The sequence below is a fragment of the Pantherophis guttatus genome, chromosome 1, assembly GCF_059756535.1.
Source record: "Pantherophis guttatus breed Tessera chromosome 1, ASM5975653v1, whole genome shotgun sequence".
Classification (NCBI taxonomy): domain Eukaryota; kingdom Metazoa; phylum Chordata; class Lepidosauria; order Squamata; family Colubridae; genus Pantherophis; species Pantherophis guttatus.
In genome coordinates this window covers 51,822,693-51,839,565 of record NC_142063.1, presented here as the reverse complement: position 1 = coordinate 51,839,565, position 16,873 = coordinate 51,822,693, and the positions used below count along the sequence as shown (strand labels likewise).

At 35.5% G+C, this 16,873-nt stretch overlaps 1 protein-coding gene across 34 annotated transcripts in view; it reads left to right on the top strand.

Annotated features, from left to right (window-relative positions):
* NRXN3 (neurexin 3) overlaps nucleotides 1-16,873 on the top strand; it is a 1,299,896-nt gene that overhangs the window by 1,145,212 nt on the left and 137,811 nt on the right. For 26 of the 34 annotated variants that reach the window (XR_009621379.2, XR_015728807.1, XR_015728806.1 and 23 more), the window contains one exon: nucleotides 13,681-13,767. The exons of the other annotated variants lie outside the window; for them this stretch is intronic. Coding sequence is in view for 23 of the 26 variants with exons in the window: in XM_060687369.2 (XP_060543352.2) it covers nucleotides 13,681-13,767 (87 nt within the window). In the remaining 3 variants the exon portion in view is untranslated. The remainder of the gene's footprint in view (nucleotides 1-13,680; nucleotides 13,768-16,873) is intronic. 34 annotated transcript variants of the gene reach the window in all.

Genomic DNA, 16,873 nt, shown 5'->3' with positions numbered 1-16,873 from the left:
TAATTTATGAAGCTTAAATAGAGTAGTCATATGAATGAAGGCAAATATAAGTATTTTAAGGTAATGTTGCAGGAGCCAATCTGGGTTGGTCACCAGGACCAGAGGCTTAGTCTTCCAAGCTTTTGCTGGAAATCCATCTTCAAAGAACTTCTCTCTACCAGAATACAGGCTCTGAGCTATTCTATGCATTTGTATTTATCTGTACTCAAGTTAGGTGTAACTTCTTATGGTTGATTGAGGTGTTGATGGCCAGTTATTAAGTCATTGGCTGTTGCTTCCTTGTGCTGCCAAGTAGTTACACATTGTATTAAACCAAAAATTTTGGCACATGAAGTCACCTATAAGTGTTTTCATGCACGTAGCTTTTTCTGTGACTAGGCAAATATATCAAATGTAGATTGTGATCTGTCCCCGTCCACACACATACACAAACACAGCCAGCCGAGGGTTAAGAAAGTACTTGGCACGCACACATGTCGTTATCTCAAACTTGGCAGCAATATAATCACCGTCTGCCAAGAGCTTTTACTGCAACAGATAACATAAAATTACATATGCATTGCAAATAGTCCAGCAAAACAATATTCCTTTCGGCAGCTTCAGACGTTGTTCAAGTGACTAGCCAAAGTTCATTTTTGTTCATCACGGAGTTTTACCAGCCACCACCCTCTCTTATATAGTCTCTGGGGTGTGGTCCAGTGACTCAGTTCTAATCCCTAGCACGCCTCCTTAACTGCTGCAACCGTTTAGCACGCCTTCATTGGCGTGCATCCAGGAATGACGGCTCTCCTTCACTCTCATCCGAGACACCTGGCTCCTGGCTAATCTCCTCTCCCTCGGCCGGCACCTGAGACAGTGCCAGAGGGGAGGGGCCTGGAGAGGGAGGCCTGGCTGACTCCTCTTCCTCATGTTCGGAGCTTTCTTCCTCCGATGAGATAGGCTCAGAGGGCAGGGCCACAACAGATTGTTTACTGCAGGGGTCTGCAACCTTAAACACTCAAAGAGCCATTTGGACCCTTTCCCACAGAAAAGAAAACACCGGGAGCCACAAAACCTTTCCCGTGCCTGACTATTTCTTGAGCAGCCAAAATACTAGCATATGTAGTTGAATTAAACATTCTGTTTTCTTCTGAAACTTTTCTTTTCTTGGATTTATCCATGGTTGGCCTACCGGGGGTTGAAAAGCTCAATAAATCACGTGTCAGTGGGTGTTGCACATTGGCGGTTGTGACACATATTTTGAGTGACAGGGAGCTGCAGCAGAGGGGTGAAAGAGCCACATGTGGCTCCAGAGCCACAGGTTGCTGACCCCTGGTTTACTGCAATATTTGAGCCTGGAACTATAACTTCTTGCATCTAAATAAATTTTAAGTCAAGAGTTATAGTTGATCTACTAATTTAGTTTCTTTGGTTGCAGGAAACTATCATCCTAAATTTTGTATATTATACTTTACCTTCCAAATACATGAAAGCGGGAACAAAATGAGAATTAAGCACAGGCAAGCAGTTTCTTCACATTGTGATACTAACACCAGGATTGGAGTGCCGAATGCACATTAACCATGGGTAATTGGAAATATTCAGTGCAGATATATTTGAAATTTTATCCTAGAAGGAATTGCTGAAGATGGTCATCTACTTTAGCCTAATTAAGCATTAGACTAAGCCAGGTCATATTAGTGATTAGATCAAAAATCATCCAAATCATACACTTCCATGCTGGGTTCAAACTGTTCAAAAAAATAAATTTTGCCATGCCTTTTTTTAATTGAAAGATGAAAATATTGTTTCAGAGTAATACACAAAAATCTGTGCTACTGACATAGATCAGATTTAGGCTATTTCACATTCCCCTCCATATGACTTATTCAATGATAAAGGGATATCTTGTGCCAACTATTATGCCCTACATACAGTATTTACAAAAGCTATCAATGTGAACCAGCCCACTTTTGAGTAGAAAGCTGTTAAGAGCTGATAACATTTTAAGTGTGCTCTTTGGGGAACTGGCTAAATTCTTGTATGTTTATACTCTCTACTTTATGACAGCTGAATTAATGACAGGGACATGGCCTCAACTTTGAATGTTTAGCAGCTTTGTGGATTGTTTGAGATCCTTAATGTTTCTTTTCATGCTTGGTGTTTGTACTGTTTAATTTTTCATCTTTTACTCATTTTGTGGGATTTAAATGAATCCTCCAATGCTTCCTAGAAGTGCAGCTGATGGCAATTTGACTGCACTGCGTACTTCCCTAAAGGAATCTAAAATAAATTAAAAGGCAGAGTTAAAAATGCAGCCCTGGAGATCCCTGCTTTGAAAGACAACACTTACAGCAGTGATTAAAGCATCATAAGTGGATGAAAGCAAAGGTGGATCGCAGGTTGTGACTGTGGAGTTAGTTTATGTGCATTGTCATTATAAGACTGAATGAAAAACAAACACGTAAAAATGTTTGACCGCTCACATTTAGCAGTCTCTTTTCAGACTAATAGAACCATCTGCAAATATAGCAGATTTGTAAAGACCATAGATAGATCTCTTTCCCTCATGGATTAAAGCACATCATACATTTTATTCCTAATTTACTCCTAAAATTCATCTGACTGATCATTTGTGTTTCACTAGGAAGAGTTTTGAAATTTAAGTTTTCAGTCTGATAATTCTTTCCAATTCCTTTACAGGTAGTCCTTGATTTATGACTGTAATATAGTCTACCCTTCATAAGTCATGACATCAAAAAGAGAATCAACCATCTGTGACTGAGATGCTTTTATCACACCTTATGTGTGGCGGTTGTTAAGTGAATGCTACTGTTATTAAGCAAACCCCTTGTTCACATGGGACATATTTGCCAAAAACTAGAAGTAAATACCGGATTTTGGCATAAATATCATACCTCATGGTCACATGATCATGTGCAAATAGCCATAAATGCAACCCAGTTGCCAAGGGCCTGAAATGTGGTTGTGTGATCCTGAGGGGAGTCAGACATCAGATCTTTAGAACTAAATCATAACGAAGAACTTTTGGGGGTCTATCATAACTTGGAATGGTCTTTAAGTGATTGGTCATAAGTTGAGGACTAACTGTATTTCATTGGGATCAGTCTTCCTATCCTTATTAGTTGTACCTAAATATAGCATGTGAAAACAATATGCAAAAATAATGCCAGATAAAAATCTAATATTTTAAAATAAAAATGTATAAATCTTAGCCCAAAAATATATTATTGCAATTTTATGTGTGTAAGCATAGTTTTACCTCATTCATATTAATAGATAATAACAGGAAGGTGGTGGGAGTAACTGATATACTAAAATATAGCTTAATACCAGCCATAAGATTTGCTAGGAAGCTTATAATGGCAAGTATAAAGCATTTAAAATATATAACAAAATATAAAAACATAAATCAAAAGTAGTAAAATTGCTTAAATAAACTGCATGAGAAACCATTAACCAAAATTAATGAATGTGAGATCAGAAATCTAAAAAATTACAAAGTCTTTTTAAGGTTTTAATATCAAAATATAGAAATATTTTGGAAAATAAGGTCAAACACTGTTCAAAATATATATAGTAGGCTCACAAGGAAAGCTGAATTAGAATGCCAATATTCAAAGTGCTAAAAAGCCCCTCCTTGAGGGAGATGGATTGTCTAGAAATATGAAATATAATAAATAAATGAAACAAAAAATAAATAAAATGTAGAAATACAGCAAAAGCTCATTTTTGCAATATAATCAATATATACATGTCTATAAGTATATACATAAAACACTACATGGATATAACTTTATTTCTGAACTTATTAGCAATTATATTATATTATATTACAGTAGAATAGAATAGAATAGAATAGAATAGAATAGAATAGAATAGAATAGAATAGAATAGAATAGAATAGAACAGAATAACAGAGTTGGAAGGGACCTTGGAGCTCTTCTAGTCCAACTCCTCCTTAGGCAGGAAATCCTACACCACTTCAGACAAATGATTAGCCAACATCTTCTTAAAAACTCCCAGTGCTGGAACATTCATAACTTCTGGAGGCAAGTTGTTCCACTGATCAATTGTTCTAATTGTCAGGAAATTTCTCCTTAGTTCTAAGTTGCTTCTCTCCTTGATTAGTTTCAACCCATTGCTTCTTGTCCTGCCCTCAGGTGCTTTGGAGAATAGTTTGACTCCCACTTCTTTGCGGCAGCCTCTGAGATATTGGAACACGGCTAACATGTCTACCCTAGTCCTTCTTTTCATTAAACTAGACATCCCCAGTTCCTGCAACCGTTCTTCATATGTTTTAGCCTCCAGTCCCCTAATCATCTTTTTTACTCTTCTCTGCACTCTTTCTAGAGTCTCAACATCTTTTTTTTTTAATTAATGGTGATGTATCATAACAGCTCAATCTCATTAATTGTCATGAAGATAAAGAGTGGGAAGAACTGTATAGAGTATACTATATTGAGCAGAAAAGATGAAACATAATGAATATAATCAGGGAGAGACCATGATTCAATGGAAAAATAAATTAGTATACACAAGTCCCATTTCTAAACAGTTTGTGAAATGTGTTAATGAACATTTAAACATATTTTCATGTATATCTCTCCAATGTAAATATTATTGCAATAATTAATAAACATTATTTTAATAGATAAATGTTATAACAGATATTTTGCAAATGATTTTTTTCTAATTTAATGGTTTGGTGAGTATTTTTCCCTAACAAGCATATTTTTAATCTACTTTTATTGTATGCATTTTTGAATGCATTTATTAGCAGGAAGTGATTTTTAAAGGCTCTCTACAGTTGTGTCTGAGAATTATCCTTTGTCCATTAAGCTTCCTTTGAGACACATGTCTAAAATATCTGGATGGTGAAAATAGTAAATAAGTATGAATTAATGTCATATGATGGATAGTTTGAACATAGTCCAGAGAAATTTACTTTCAGATATATATAATTAGATTTCAGATATTTGTTCATGCACTCAATCTATTAGTGCTACATCATCATCTAATTCACAAACTAATTGTCAGGTCAAAAACCAAAATATGGGCTTTTATGCTTTTCAGTTTTTTTGAAAGCAGTATTCTAATCTAAATATAAAGTTTCATTAGAGTTATTATTCAAAGCTACTAATTACGTTTAAGCATTCTGATGAGATGAACTGTCAAAATATGGTGTATATTTTGTTACAAAAACTAGAGGAAGAAAGACTTAGAAAAGAAAAGGAAATTACAAAGAAGATATTTACTGTTTTACTATTTACTACTTACCGTTCCACAGATCAGGTAAAAATTTAGGGATGAGTTGCCTTGGTGAGAATAGGCCTAACTTCAGTTGACTTGTTCTCCTTCCACTGCTATATCTTGTCTCCTATTCATCATATCTTTTGTGCCCATGTCACCTTTGATCCAAGCCTGTGTATGGGGATAGCTTTAATGTGAAGTTTAGCTCTTGACAATAAAGCATCGCAATGGGAAGAATGAAAAACAAAGAAAAGACTTAAAGGAAATATCAGGATCAGACAGGGGGGAAAAGGAGGTCAAGGTCGTCATAGAGTAGAAGAAATGAAAGTACAGAAAAGAAAAGCAGAGCCAGAATAGCCAGTTATATAACTTTTTTTTCAAGTAAGAAATACACTGAGAAAAAGGACAAATGTTATAGAGCTGAAACAAATTTGAAAATAGTTTCCTGTTCAAGTGCCTCAATGACTTTTTTTTAGTGGGAACACTGAAGTACAAGTAGGTTATCCTAATTGGTAGTGAAAAAGTTGGAACAAAAATTTTGTAAAGGCCTATAATTTGGTGATTCAATTTTCCTGTATGAAGCAACTTTTTAGTATTATCACAGTAAACCTGCAAATAATGTTCCAGGACCAACTGGTAAGTGACCAAATTACAATGATATACAATGAATGAATAAATTCCAGAACCAACATCTATTAAGGAGACTGTAATAAAAATCATTCAAGAGCCCTTTAAAAATTAATGTGATACTTTTTTTCAAAAATGTATGTGTCATGCGATTCATCATATTTTTCATGTGAAGAAAACTAATACAGTGATAGAAGCAGGTAAAAAATAAGATGAAATTCCTAACATTCTGCCCCCAATGCTGCTATTTGGAATGCAAGAATTTGTCATTAAATGCTCTATGGAAGAGGACTGTTTTCACCACTTTTTTATAGGATAAAGTGAGAAATAATCCGAGTTCAGGAGCCAGATTGTTTCATAGTGAAGGGGCTACCGGAACAAAGATAATCATCTAAGTTCCTGTTATCCAGATTTCCCAGTGCTCCTCAAGGTCAGATCATGTAAGGCAGGCTGATTTGACTCATATAGAGGTCATGAGGACTTTATAGATACTGAACAATTCCTTGAATTAGATCTAGAAACCCAACCACAGCCAATGGAACTTCTGAAGTTTAAACTCAGCAATAGAGCAACGACACTGTGTTTTGTCACTGCCTGTGTGATCTTTCAATGCCCATCTAACCTTGTGATGCTTGCAAACCTTTATAAATGAATAATCTATTAGACATTATACATTTCTGTCCTCTCTTTTTCTAAAAAGAAGTCTTTCCCACAGCTGCCTTTAATAATTTATTTTTTGTATTCATATTGCAGTAATACAAAGACTAGATCTGAGTTACAAAATCTAGTTCATATGCCAGCTTTGCCAAAGTGAATACTTTGTGTTACTTGGCCATACAGTACTGCAAATATAAGTTGAGAACAATAGTTTTGTTTTTTCCCCTGAATGTTTTGTGAAAATAAGCATAAGAAAGATTGTAAATCTGACAACAAAAGTATTATACAGGATATCAATATCAGTGATTCCAATTCATGCCATAGAAATAGGACATAAACCTGCGACAATTTTTCACCTATTCTAGAACCCAGGGACATGACAAAAAAGAATTAAGTTTGCTCTCGGCAGCAAGCTATTCTGGAGAGCTCTATATTTCTTAAGATACATTTTTATTTGGGAAAATGTTGGTTTCAAACTCTTTGGCCTATATGATGGCTATGCCATTGAGCGAGAACAAATTTTAGTTCCTGCCAAGGTAATAAGGTGGTTAATTGTTAGCAAACATGGCTTTTATTAATTTACTTAGTCTTTAAGAGTAATAGTTATTGATAAACCTTATTATTCTTTAATAAATTTAATCTTTTTCTAAAGTTATTTATTATTTATATACAACATAATCTTATACATAGCTGACTGAAAAGTTAAAGTGCCTTTAAAACATATTGTACTACCTTCTTTAGGAGAAGTTATTTTTTTCTCCAGGTTTCTTATTGGTACAGTCAAGGATTTCATAATTTACCAGATTGCCTTAATATTCCACCTGAAATCAGACACTTTCACTCTATTTTTTGGAAATTGTTGGAACCAGGGGTGGGTTCTACTTACATTTACTACCGGTTTGCAAGGGGGCTGTGCATGCGCGCACGCTTCACTCGCACATGCGCAGAAGCATTTTGATGACATCGAGGTCAATGGGCAGAGCCTCCTGCCATTTTTACTACTGGTTCTATAGAACCAGTGCGAACTGAGGGCAACCCACCACTGGTTGGAACCTTTATGCTAGTCTGCTTTGCTTCAATAACACCATTTCCTCATTACATGCATGTTCATCAAGGGGCAAATTTTGACATTATCCAAACAGCCCTTTTATTTTTTGTGGTTTAGAAACTCTTTTTTGATTTAGGAATGGATTTAATGGAACAGATTTTATTTGGGTGGAAATTTGCCTGAATTTTAAGGGGAAAATGAGGAATGTGTAATGAAGTCTAGCTTGTTTGTGAAATATTTAATGAGATAAACGGAGCAACACACTAATAAGAACCATAAGGTATAGTTACATATTTAAATTATCCAGGAAATATGTGTGTGTAACTTCTGTTTCTTTTATGTAGCTTTATCGAATGGAAGAAAGGAAGTAACATTTATTATTTATCCTTCTAAAGTGCCATTTAGTTACAATTTTTTTTCTTACATACAATGCATAAGTTAGATTTGTGTAACTTCCTCTTTTAGAAGCATTAAAGTTCCCAAAGTCATTTTTCAAAAAAAATGAGTGATTCTCTCTTTTATACTTTCTCTATTTTTCTGTAATTTTACACTGATAATATAAGCAGATACAATGAGTTTTGGAAATAAGCAATTACAATGCTCAAATTTGCATTAGCAAATGGAAAAAGCCACTGATGTATCTTTGGCCATAAGTAGCAAAAGTAAAAAATGAAAAGTGTAGCATTTATCTTCTCTCTGCTAAGAATCAGATTATGAAATATAAAATATAAATGACTGAATGCTTATGTTCATGGAATTTTTGTGCCGGTATTATGAGTTTCTTTTTCTTAAGAGTTCCAGGTTAATTATCCAATGAATTTGTAAATTATAATTATATAGTTTTGTGTAAAGTAAAAGCATTATTGGTTCCTGATGAAATCTATGTTATTTAAGCTACTTTCTAAAAACAGTATAGTTTAATGAATTTGATGTTCGTAATTGGTATCATTATAGTCCTTTCTTCACTTTATATTGCTTGTGTATAATTGTAAGCAACTTGTCCTTTAATTTACTCTTGTCCATGAAATATAAAGATGAATACATTCTCATGCACCTGTTTTTATAGTTTTGTGAATGGTTGACATAAATGAAAAATAAATAAATAAAAAGGAATATGAAAAGATTCTAATGTTACAATTTAAACTTTGTTGAATTTCCAGAAGTCCTTCAGTTTTCCCCATAATATTAATGGTATCTTGTTGTGTATAAATAAAATGACTTTCATAATAAAAATATAAACTTAAATTTAAAATCAAAATTTTGAAAGAGATGGTAGAGATTAGCAATTCATTTCCTGGGTTTGAAGAAGACACATTGCTTACTGTACAAAGTTTAATTTAATTCAATCCAATCTAAGTGACGTTAATAGAATTGCACATTGATCTGCTATACTTCTTTCCATTCAGGACCTTCTTTCTTCATCTTCTAGTAGCTTGTATTTTGTCACTGATTTCTAAGTTATAGTTAACACCACCTATATCTCTTAGGATTTGCAGGGCCAACCCAACCATCAGCCAGAATGAAACAGACATCCAAAATAGTAGACATTAAGGAATATAGTAATGTGACAAGGTATAAATGAAAAATAACTGATGTGTCATAAAGACTGCCTTTTAAATCCTAAATTAATTTGCTGCCTTTAGTGTGGTGGAGAAAATTGTCCTATTTCTAGTGCAGGAGTAAAAAAAGTTTAGTTGCAGCAATTGGCTTCTGTACGGGGAGGGATGACATCTTCTACTTTGCTTTATAGAATAATACAATGTATGGGCTGGAAGAGCTCTTATTGGTCATGTTCTCAAATCTCTTGTTCATACTAAACCATCCTTGACAGATGACCCTTCAGCATCAATATGAAAGCTTCCAAGAAGAGGCAATTCACCTCTGCTCTAATCAGTGTTCTTTTGCTTGACAGCTCTTACCATCAGGAAATCCTCCCTCATATTCAGCACCAACTTCCTTCCTTTTGATTTTAACTAGTCTGCTCTTGTCCTGCCCTTGGATTCAATAAAGAACAGGAGCACTCTGTCATGCACATGATGTCCTTTTAGATATCTGTAAACAACTATTATATCTCCCCATAGTCTCCTTCTTTGCAGACTAAATATAGTATGCCCAACTTCTTTAACCATTTATCATAGAATGAAGTTTCTAAAACCCTTATTATCTGAATAGAAATCCTTTGAACCTGCTTGAACGTCTCTGTGTCACTTTTAAGTTCAGTGTTCCAAACTGGATGCTGTATTTGAAGTACAGTCTAACCAGCCAGAGTATAATTGGAATTGCTACCTCTGATAAGCTAGACCCAATAGTTTTATTAATGTAACACAGATTTTCATTATCCCTTTTAAAGGCTACATCGCACCGCTTGCTCATATTCAGCGAGTGATTCACTGGCACTCCCAAACCTTTTGGTTTTGCCAAAGGTAAATCTGGAAGCAGAAAAATAAGAGAAAAAGCTGAAGAATGCATTAAGCACAGCATAGAAAAAGAATGACTTTGACAGCAAAGCATAAAATAAATAGAAAAATATCTACATACAAGGCAATCAGGGCCGGATTTTCCTATAGGCTAACTAGGCTTCAGCCTAGGGCCCCAAGATCAAGAGGGGCCTACATTCAAATTGTTAGCAAAATTAAAATTACACTTTCACTATAGGTGAAAGGGCCTCATAAGTGGAATAGCCTAGGGCCTCTTTTCATCTAAATCTGGCCCTGAAGGCGATAAAAAGATATGACAATATTCAATAAAGGATTGTAGACACAAGACAAAATTTCCTGTCCCCTCGATAGCTGGGAGGTTTTCATCTTCATGAAAAGGAGCTATAGACAATCCCCAGATTGTTGCAGCCAGTGTAAAATAGTTTTCCTGGCTAGGTCTACACTGAGGCTCAAAATAACTAGAGTGTTTGTCATTTTTTATACTATTACAAAATATAGGGGATAAAAATAACACAGCACCTGGAGTTGGTTCAGTGATACAACTTGTCAGCAGTTCGAATGAACCTGAAGCATTTGAATAATTGCCAAGGACATTTCAATTAAGATATTGTCCTTGGTTTATATCTCTCTATCCTCCTTTCTAGAGATGCTGGACAATGTTGTATGTGTTGTTTGTACTTCTTCCCTAATAGCTATCAAAATTTATGTGAGATAGAACCAGCCTATTTATCCTAGCTGACCTTCCATGTGCCTGGTCTTGGCAAAACAATTCTAAAGGAAAGATATAGCATTCAAGCAAAACTGTAGAGGACATGATCAATTAAGGATGGGGTGGGGTGAGATATAGAGACCTATTTATTTTTGGAAAATCTAAAGCTTTAACTAGCCATACTACCTTCTGAAGAGAGGCTATTTTATATAGGAAAACATAGGAAAAAATAAGTTACATCACTTAAACATCTCTGCTGTTACAATCATCTTTGGCAAACCTACTACCCCTTCTAATCTAATATACCCTGCTATAAAGTTACAAATTCAGTACGTATCATATTATTTTTCATCACACAGACTGAGATAGTGCCTCATTATTCTAGAGATCTGAGCCCAGCAAAATGAAGGTTAGCTATAATAGTTTGCAATGGGAAGCTGGAAACTATATACCTTTCATCAAAGGTATAACTCACTAGATCTACTGGACTACAATTCCATTCTGAGAATGGTAATCCTATTTTATCTGGAGATTTTAGTATTCATGCTGAGGTTCTGGAGGTTACAATATCAACTCATTGAGAGAATACTGAGCATATTGTTCCCAACATATTGGAAAGGCATCAAGTTGAAGAGGTCTGTTACAAAGCATATATTTTTACTGTAATCTTTTATGTTTAGTTTAGTTTAGTTTTAATTTAGTTTAATGCGATTTATATGCCGTCCTATCTCCAATGGACTCAGGGCGGCTCACAACAATAAAATGCACAATTGCACATTAAAACAATATAAAATTAAAAGTCCAAATTAAAACTATTTAAAATCTATTTAAAATCTATTAAGAAAACCCCCCCATCAGTCCAGGCTGCGAAACAGCCAGGTCTTCAAATCACAGCGGAATGAGTGAAGGTCAGGGGCCATCCGGAGCTGCAAAGGAAGTTGGTTCCAAAGGGTGGGTGTGCCCACAGAGAAAGCTCTCCCCCTGGGAGTCACCAGCCGACATTGTCTGGCCGACGGCACCCTGAGGAGGCCCTTTCTGTGGGAACACACCGGGCGATTGGAGATTGCTGCTGGCTGCAGGGGGTCTGACAAATATCCCAGGCCTAGGCCATGAAGGGCTTTATAGCTGATAACCAGCACCTTGAAGCTCACCTGAAGGGCAACCAGTAGCCAATGCAGGTCGCGCAGGAGGGGTGAAACATGGGAGTGTCGGGACGCTCCCATCACAACCCACGCGGCCGCATTCTGCACCAGTTGAAGCCTTCGAGTGGTTTTCAAGGGCAGCCCTAGGTAGAGAGCGTTGCAGTAGTCAAGACGGCAGGTGACCAGCGCATGAGTAACGGTGCGTAGGGCATCTTGGTCCAAGTAAGGGCGCAGCTGGCACACAAGGTGGACCTGGGCAAATGCCCCCCTGGGCATGGTCGCTACATGATCTTCCAGAGACAACCGTGATTCCAGAAAGATACCAAGTTGTGGGCCATATCCACAGGGGGTAACACCTCACCCCCTGATGTGGTACATGGAAAGTGCCAGAAAACTGGAGAAAAACCAATGTTGTTTTAGACTTTAAAAAAGGGAAAACAGTAAAAAGAAACAAAACTACAGACCAATCAATTTGACATTAATACCTGAGAAAAGCCTAGAAAGATAATCAAGCAGTGGATTTGCAGACATTTAGAAAGGAACAAGATGCCTACTGAAAGATAGGATGAAGTTGTTAAAAATAGATGGTGTTAGACAAATTGTACTATTTTACAAAGTGATTAGATTAGTAGACCTAGGGAATGGCACGACTTAAATGAGAAGATAATAAGAATGCTTTTTCTTATTTGCAGGTAAACATAAATCTTGGTGGAAGGCAGTGGGTGGGGGGAATTTCTACCAGGGAAAACAGGCACAGAATTTGGAAGGATTTTGACAGATGTGAATATAGGACAATACCAAAAAATATGCAATTTAATGGTGATAAATGTAGGGTTCTACACTTATCTGGAAAAAGAAAACAACAACTATGCAGGTCAGGATAGGCAATACCTGATTCAGTAGTAGGTGTGGGGAAAAAATTGGACATCCTAGCAGATCATAGCTTAATATGAGCCAGCAGTTTTCTTCAGTTGCCAAAAGAACCAGTGTAATCTTGCATTTCAATAGAAGAAAAGTGTTGTGACAACAAAGATAGTGAAGGTATTGCAGGCTGATCCTATGAAGAACAGTTAAAGGAATGGAGAATATTTACCCTACTGAAAAGAAAGCTAAAGGGAGGGATTGCAGCTATCTTCCAATATTTGAAGGCCTGTCAAAACGAAGAGAATGTGGATTTATTACCCATGGTGCCTGAGTGTAGGACAAGAATCACTGAAGAGGAAGGAACTCAAAATAAGAAGGCATTTTCTGACTTTTTAAAGGAATGAAATACCCTGCCTTCTGGGATTGTAGGTGCTAAAATTGCCCAGACTTTTGTTTAGACAAGTACTAAGATTTCCACACTGGGTAGGAGATTAGACTCGAAGATCTCCAGGTTCTTCCAACCTCATGACTCTGTATCTTACATTAACTCCGTGAAACCTTTTCTATGAAGGCGAGAAGAGGGCATGGATCAGGCATTCTCACAATTCCAGATTGCTATTTATATCATGTAAAAGCATATGGAGGTGTAGAAAAGTGAGCCAGCATGATTCCTAAAATTGATATGTTTGGTGGAAAGGATTTCTGTGTTAAACCTACTCTTCATAACAGACATGCTTGAAACATGGAAATGTTCTTCTAGAATTCCAAGAAATGAGAGTGTGCTATTCTCTACCATTTTAAAAGAAGTATAACTACATATCTTCATGTTTGTTTAAATTCCTTCATAACTAAATGAATAAATCAAAGTAACTTAGGATGGTTTTTTTTAACAATTTCATTGACTTTTCAGATTGTTTTTAAGCTGTTTTTTAAACTTTAAAGGAAACACTGATACTGCGTTCCAATTGGTAAAACAGAAAATCCCCTTCAAATATAACCGACCCGTAGAGGAATGGCTGCAGGAAAAAGGTAACCATTATTAAAACTTTCATTTTAAATCCATTTGATTCTAAACCCTCATTTTTAAAGCCTGCAAATAAATGTTTCTTAAACTGGAATCGCCTGCTGCATAAATGACTTTTAATTTTCATTATAATTTGTGTCAACTTCCACCTGCCATATGTTGATAAATCATGCTATAATACATTGCTATTAAAACCAAGTTAAAGGGACGAAATTCAAAGTTTACTATAAAAAAACTAAGAAAGAAGCAAAAGCTAAGACACCATTTAAAAACCAAAAAGGAAAATGAAACAACATGTATTATGGCTACATAACCACTGCATGAACTATTTTTAAATAATATAATCTACATCTTTCTATGTATCTCATCAAATTTGTCTTAAACTTGTTTAGAAATCTAATTGTTCAAACATTATTTTCAGATATCCCATTCCCTTTAAATAATGTTACAGTTATGACTGCCCTCATCATTTTAATGAAGCTAATGTGTTTTGGGTATTTATTTCTCCAACCCCTGAATCCTAAGGGATAGCATTTAAATGTTCATATAAGCTCTATAGGGAAAAGTGAAAAAATGATGTGTATTTTTCAGAATACACCTTGTTTCAATATTGTTTACACTAGTGTTTTTCAATTTTACAACTTTAAGATGTATGGATTTCAGCTCCCAGAATTCCCTAGCCAGCCATGTTAAAGTTGCTACAATTGACAAATATTGGCCTACATAATATAGAAAATCATGCCATGGAATCTTGCTGCATGATGCAATAACGTATTCCCATTTGGATCAACAGAACAGACCTGCAGATACATTTTTTTAATTGATGCATTAATGAGAATGCTAGTAGTCTAGCCACAGGTAACTGATTTGTATTTTAAGACTAGCTATTCTCATCCTTGGTTGCACTCTACACATATCTTATACTTACCTAAGGGTAAGTCTCATTGAACTCAACCAATTTTTCTTCTGAATAAAGTTTTGTGGACTTTTGATGCATACCTTAACTAAACACAAAGATGAATCCATCTGCAAAAAATATACATCTATATGCAATATCATTTCTATGTGGACATTCTAGATTGAAACTATTGTATTTTAGAAATGTAGGGCAAGCATGCTTGTTTTCTGTTTAACAGTTCACAAATCCATTGATTTCCCAAAGTAATATATAGTCCATAGAAGAAGCAACTCAAATATGCTCACAAATATATTGCAATGGTTTAATGAGAATTCTACAGCTGCTAAACCACTTCCCAAAGAAAGTTGATTGCAAATATTCCTCATGGGATATAGTTCAAATCTTATTGAAATAAATATAGAGTTTACAACAGGGGTGTCAAACTGGTGGCTCAAGAGCCAGATGCATCACACACTGGCCACTCCCATCCCCAGTTTAGCGAAGGGGAGAAAAGTTGCAATACATCACATGAGGACAATGTGTTGTTGCGAGTTTGACACTCCTGGTTTATAATAAGAGTGTTCTAGGGGAAGTTAACTATTTTTAAATCCAACTATCCCATTTCAGTTAACTTATAATGATCTCAACCAATAGAGCCTATCAATAGATAAATTTTTGTACACAGATATTTTTCCCTCTATATACATTTGTTTATAGTGTACCATATTGAAATTTGTCCTTGAAGTTTTGCCAAGTGTTGAAAAATGAGTTCCACATCCATACTAATCAGTTAAAGAACTGGTTGGCTAAGGAATTCTGGGAGTTAAAGTCCACAAGTCTTAAAGTTGCCAAGTTTGGAGACCCTCTAGTTAGAAGATAAACTTTACATATTTTATAATGCACATAGTTTCTGTCATCAGCCTTTTTGAATCTGACTCTTTTGAATACAAAAATTTTGTTTAAGTACCACAAGCTGAGTTACAAAGCTGATTCTTTTTCCACAGCTTGGGTATGATATAAAATAAAACATATCAGGTCCAATTTTATAATTTAGGAAATCCTGGACCAACTTTTGCTTACCTTTTTAAAGTGTCTCTGCTAGAAAAAACACATTGGAGTTTTCAGAATTGGTTTTGAATTTCAGATTTGTTTTCAGATTTGAATTTCAGATTTGTTTTTTATTTCAAGAGCATACATTGAGTAAACTTATTATTTATTTCCCCATTGATAGGGTAAGCTTTTTAATGGTTGTCTATGCATAAAAATAACAATTCACACACACACATTACTCTCTAAATTTGAGAAATATGATAAAATGTGTTAAAGGGAGGGTAGTCCTTTAAATGCATAAATAAGAGTAAAATAAGGAAAAATAAAGGAACCATGGCAAAGGATAAAGGGTTTGAAGAAATTTACCCAAACAAATCAAGAGAAATAGACTGAATCATTGGAAATGTAATTCAAACTGTTCAAATAGTGTCCCTAAACTAATTTGTCCTATTTCAGGAAATTTTAAATTGCTGATAGATTCCCAGACATAAATGGTATTGCTAGTTAAGACCATAGAAAAATCAAAAACATACTAGCAATGGAGCCTGGATGAGAAGTTTAAATTAGAACATAGTTACAAATGCTACTTTCAGTCCTAAACTGAAAACAAGGCTGTCCTATATTAGAGTCTGCAAAAACTGAAGTGCATTTTTTTTCCTTCTGTTCAATCATGTCTGATTCTTGGAAACTGCAGGAGCAAGTTTTTGCTGATTTCTTGGCAAGGTTTTTCAAAAAATGGTTTGCCATTGCCTCCTTCCTAGGGCTGAAAGAAAGTGACTGACCCAAGGTTACCCAGCTAGCTTTGTGCCTAAGCTGGACTAGAACTCATGGTCTCCCAGGTTCTAGCCAAACATCTTTTAACCAGAGAGGTAATAACCTCCAAGATCAATGGTCAGATGTGGTTGCTAAATTGTGATTTAGTTTGATGGGTCACTACATATAGAACTGACCTAAAACATTCTGTTAGTGCTATGTTTGATAATTAAGGCAGCAGCATAATAAACAATGATTGAAACTCCTGAATGTGATCAGTGTCTTTGAGAACAGATTTTTAAAATGTAAATATATTTAGTCTAAAATAGGAGTCTCAAGGCCTGTAGGCCGGATCCGGCCCATGGGATGCTTAGTTCTGGTCCAAGGGGCGGACCTGGAAACTTCGAAGA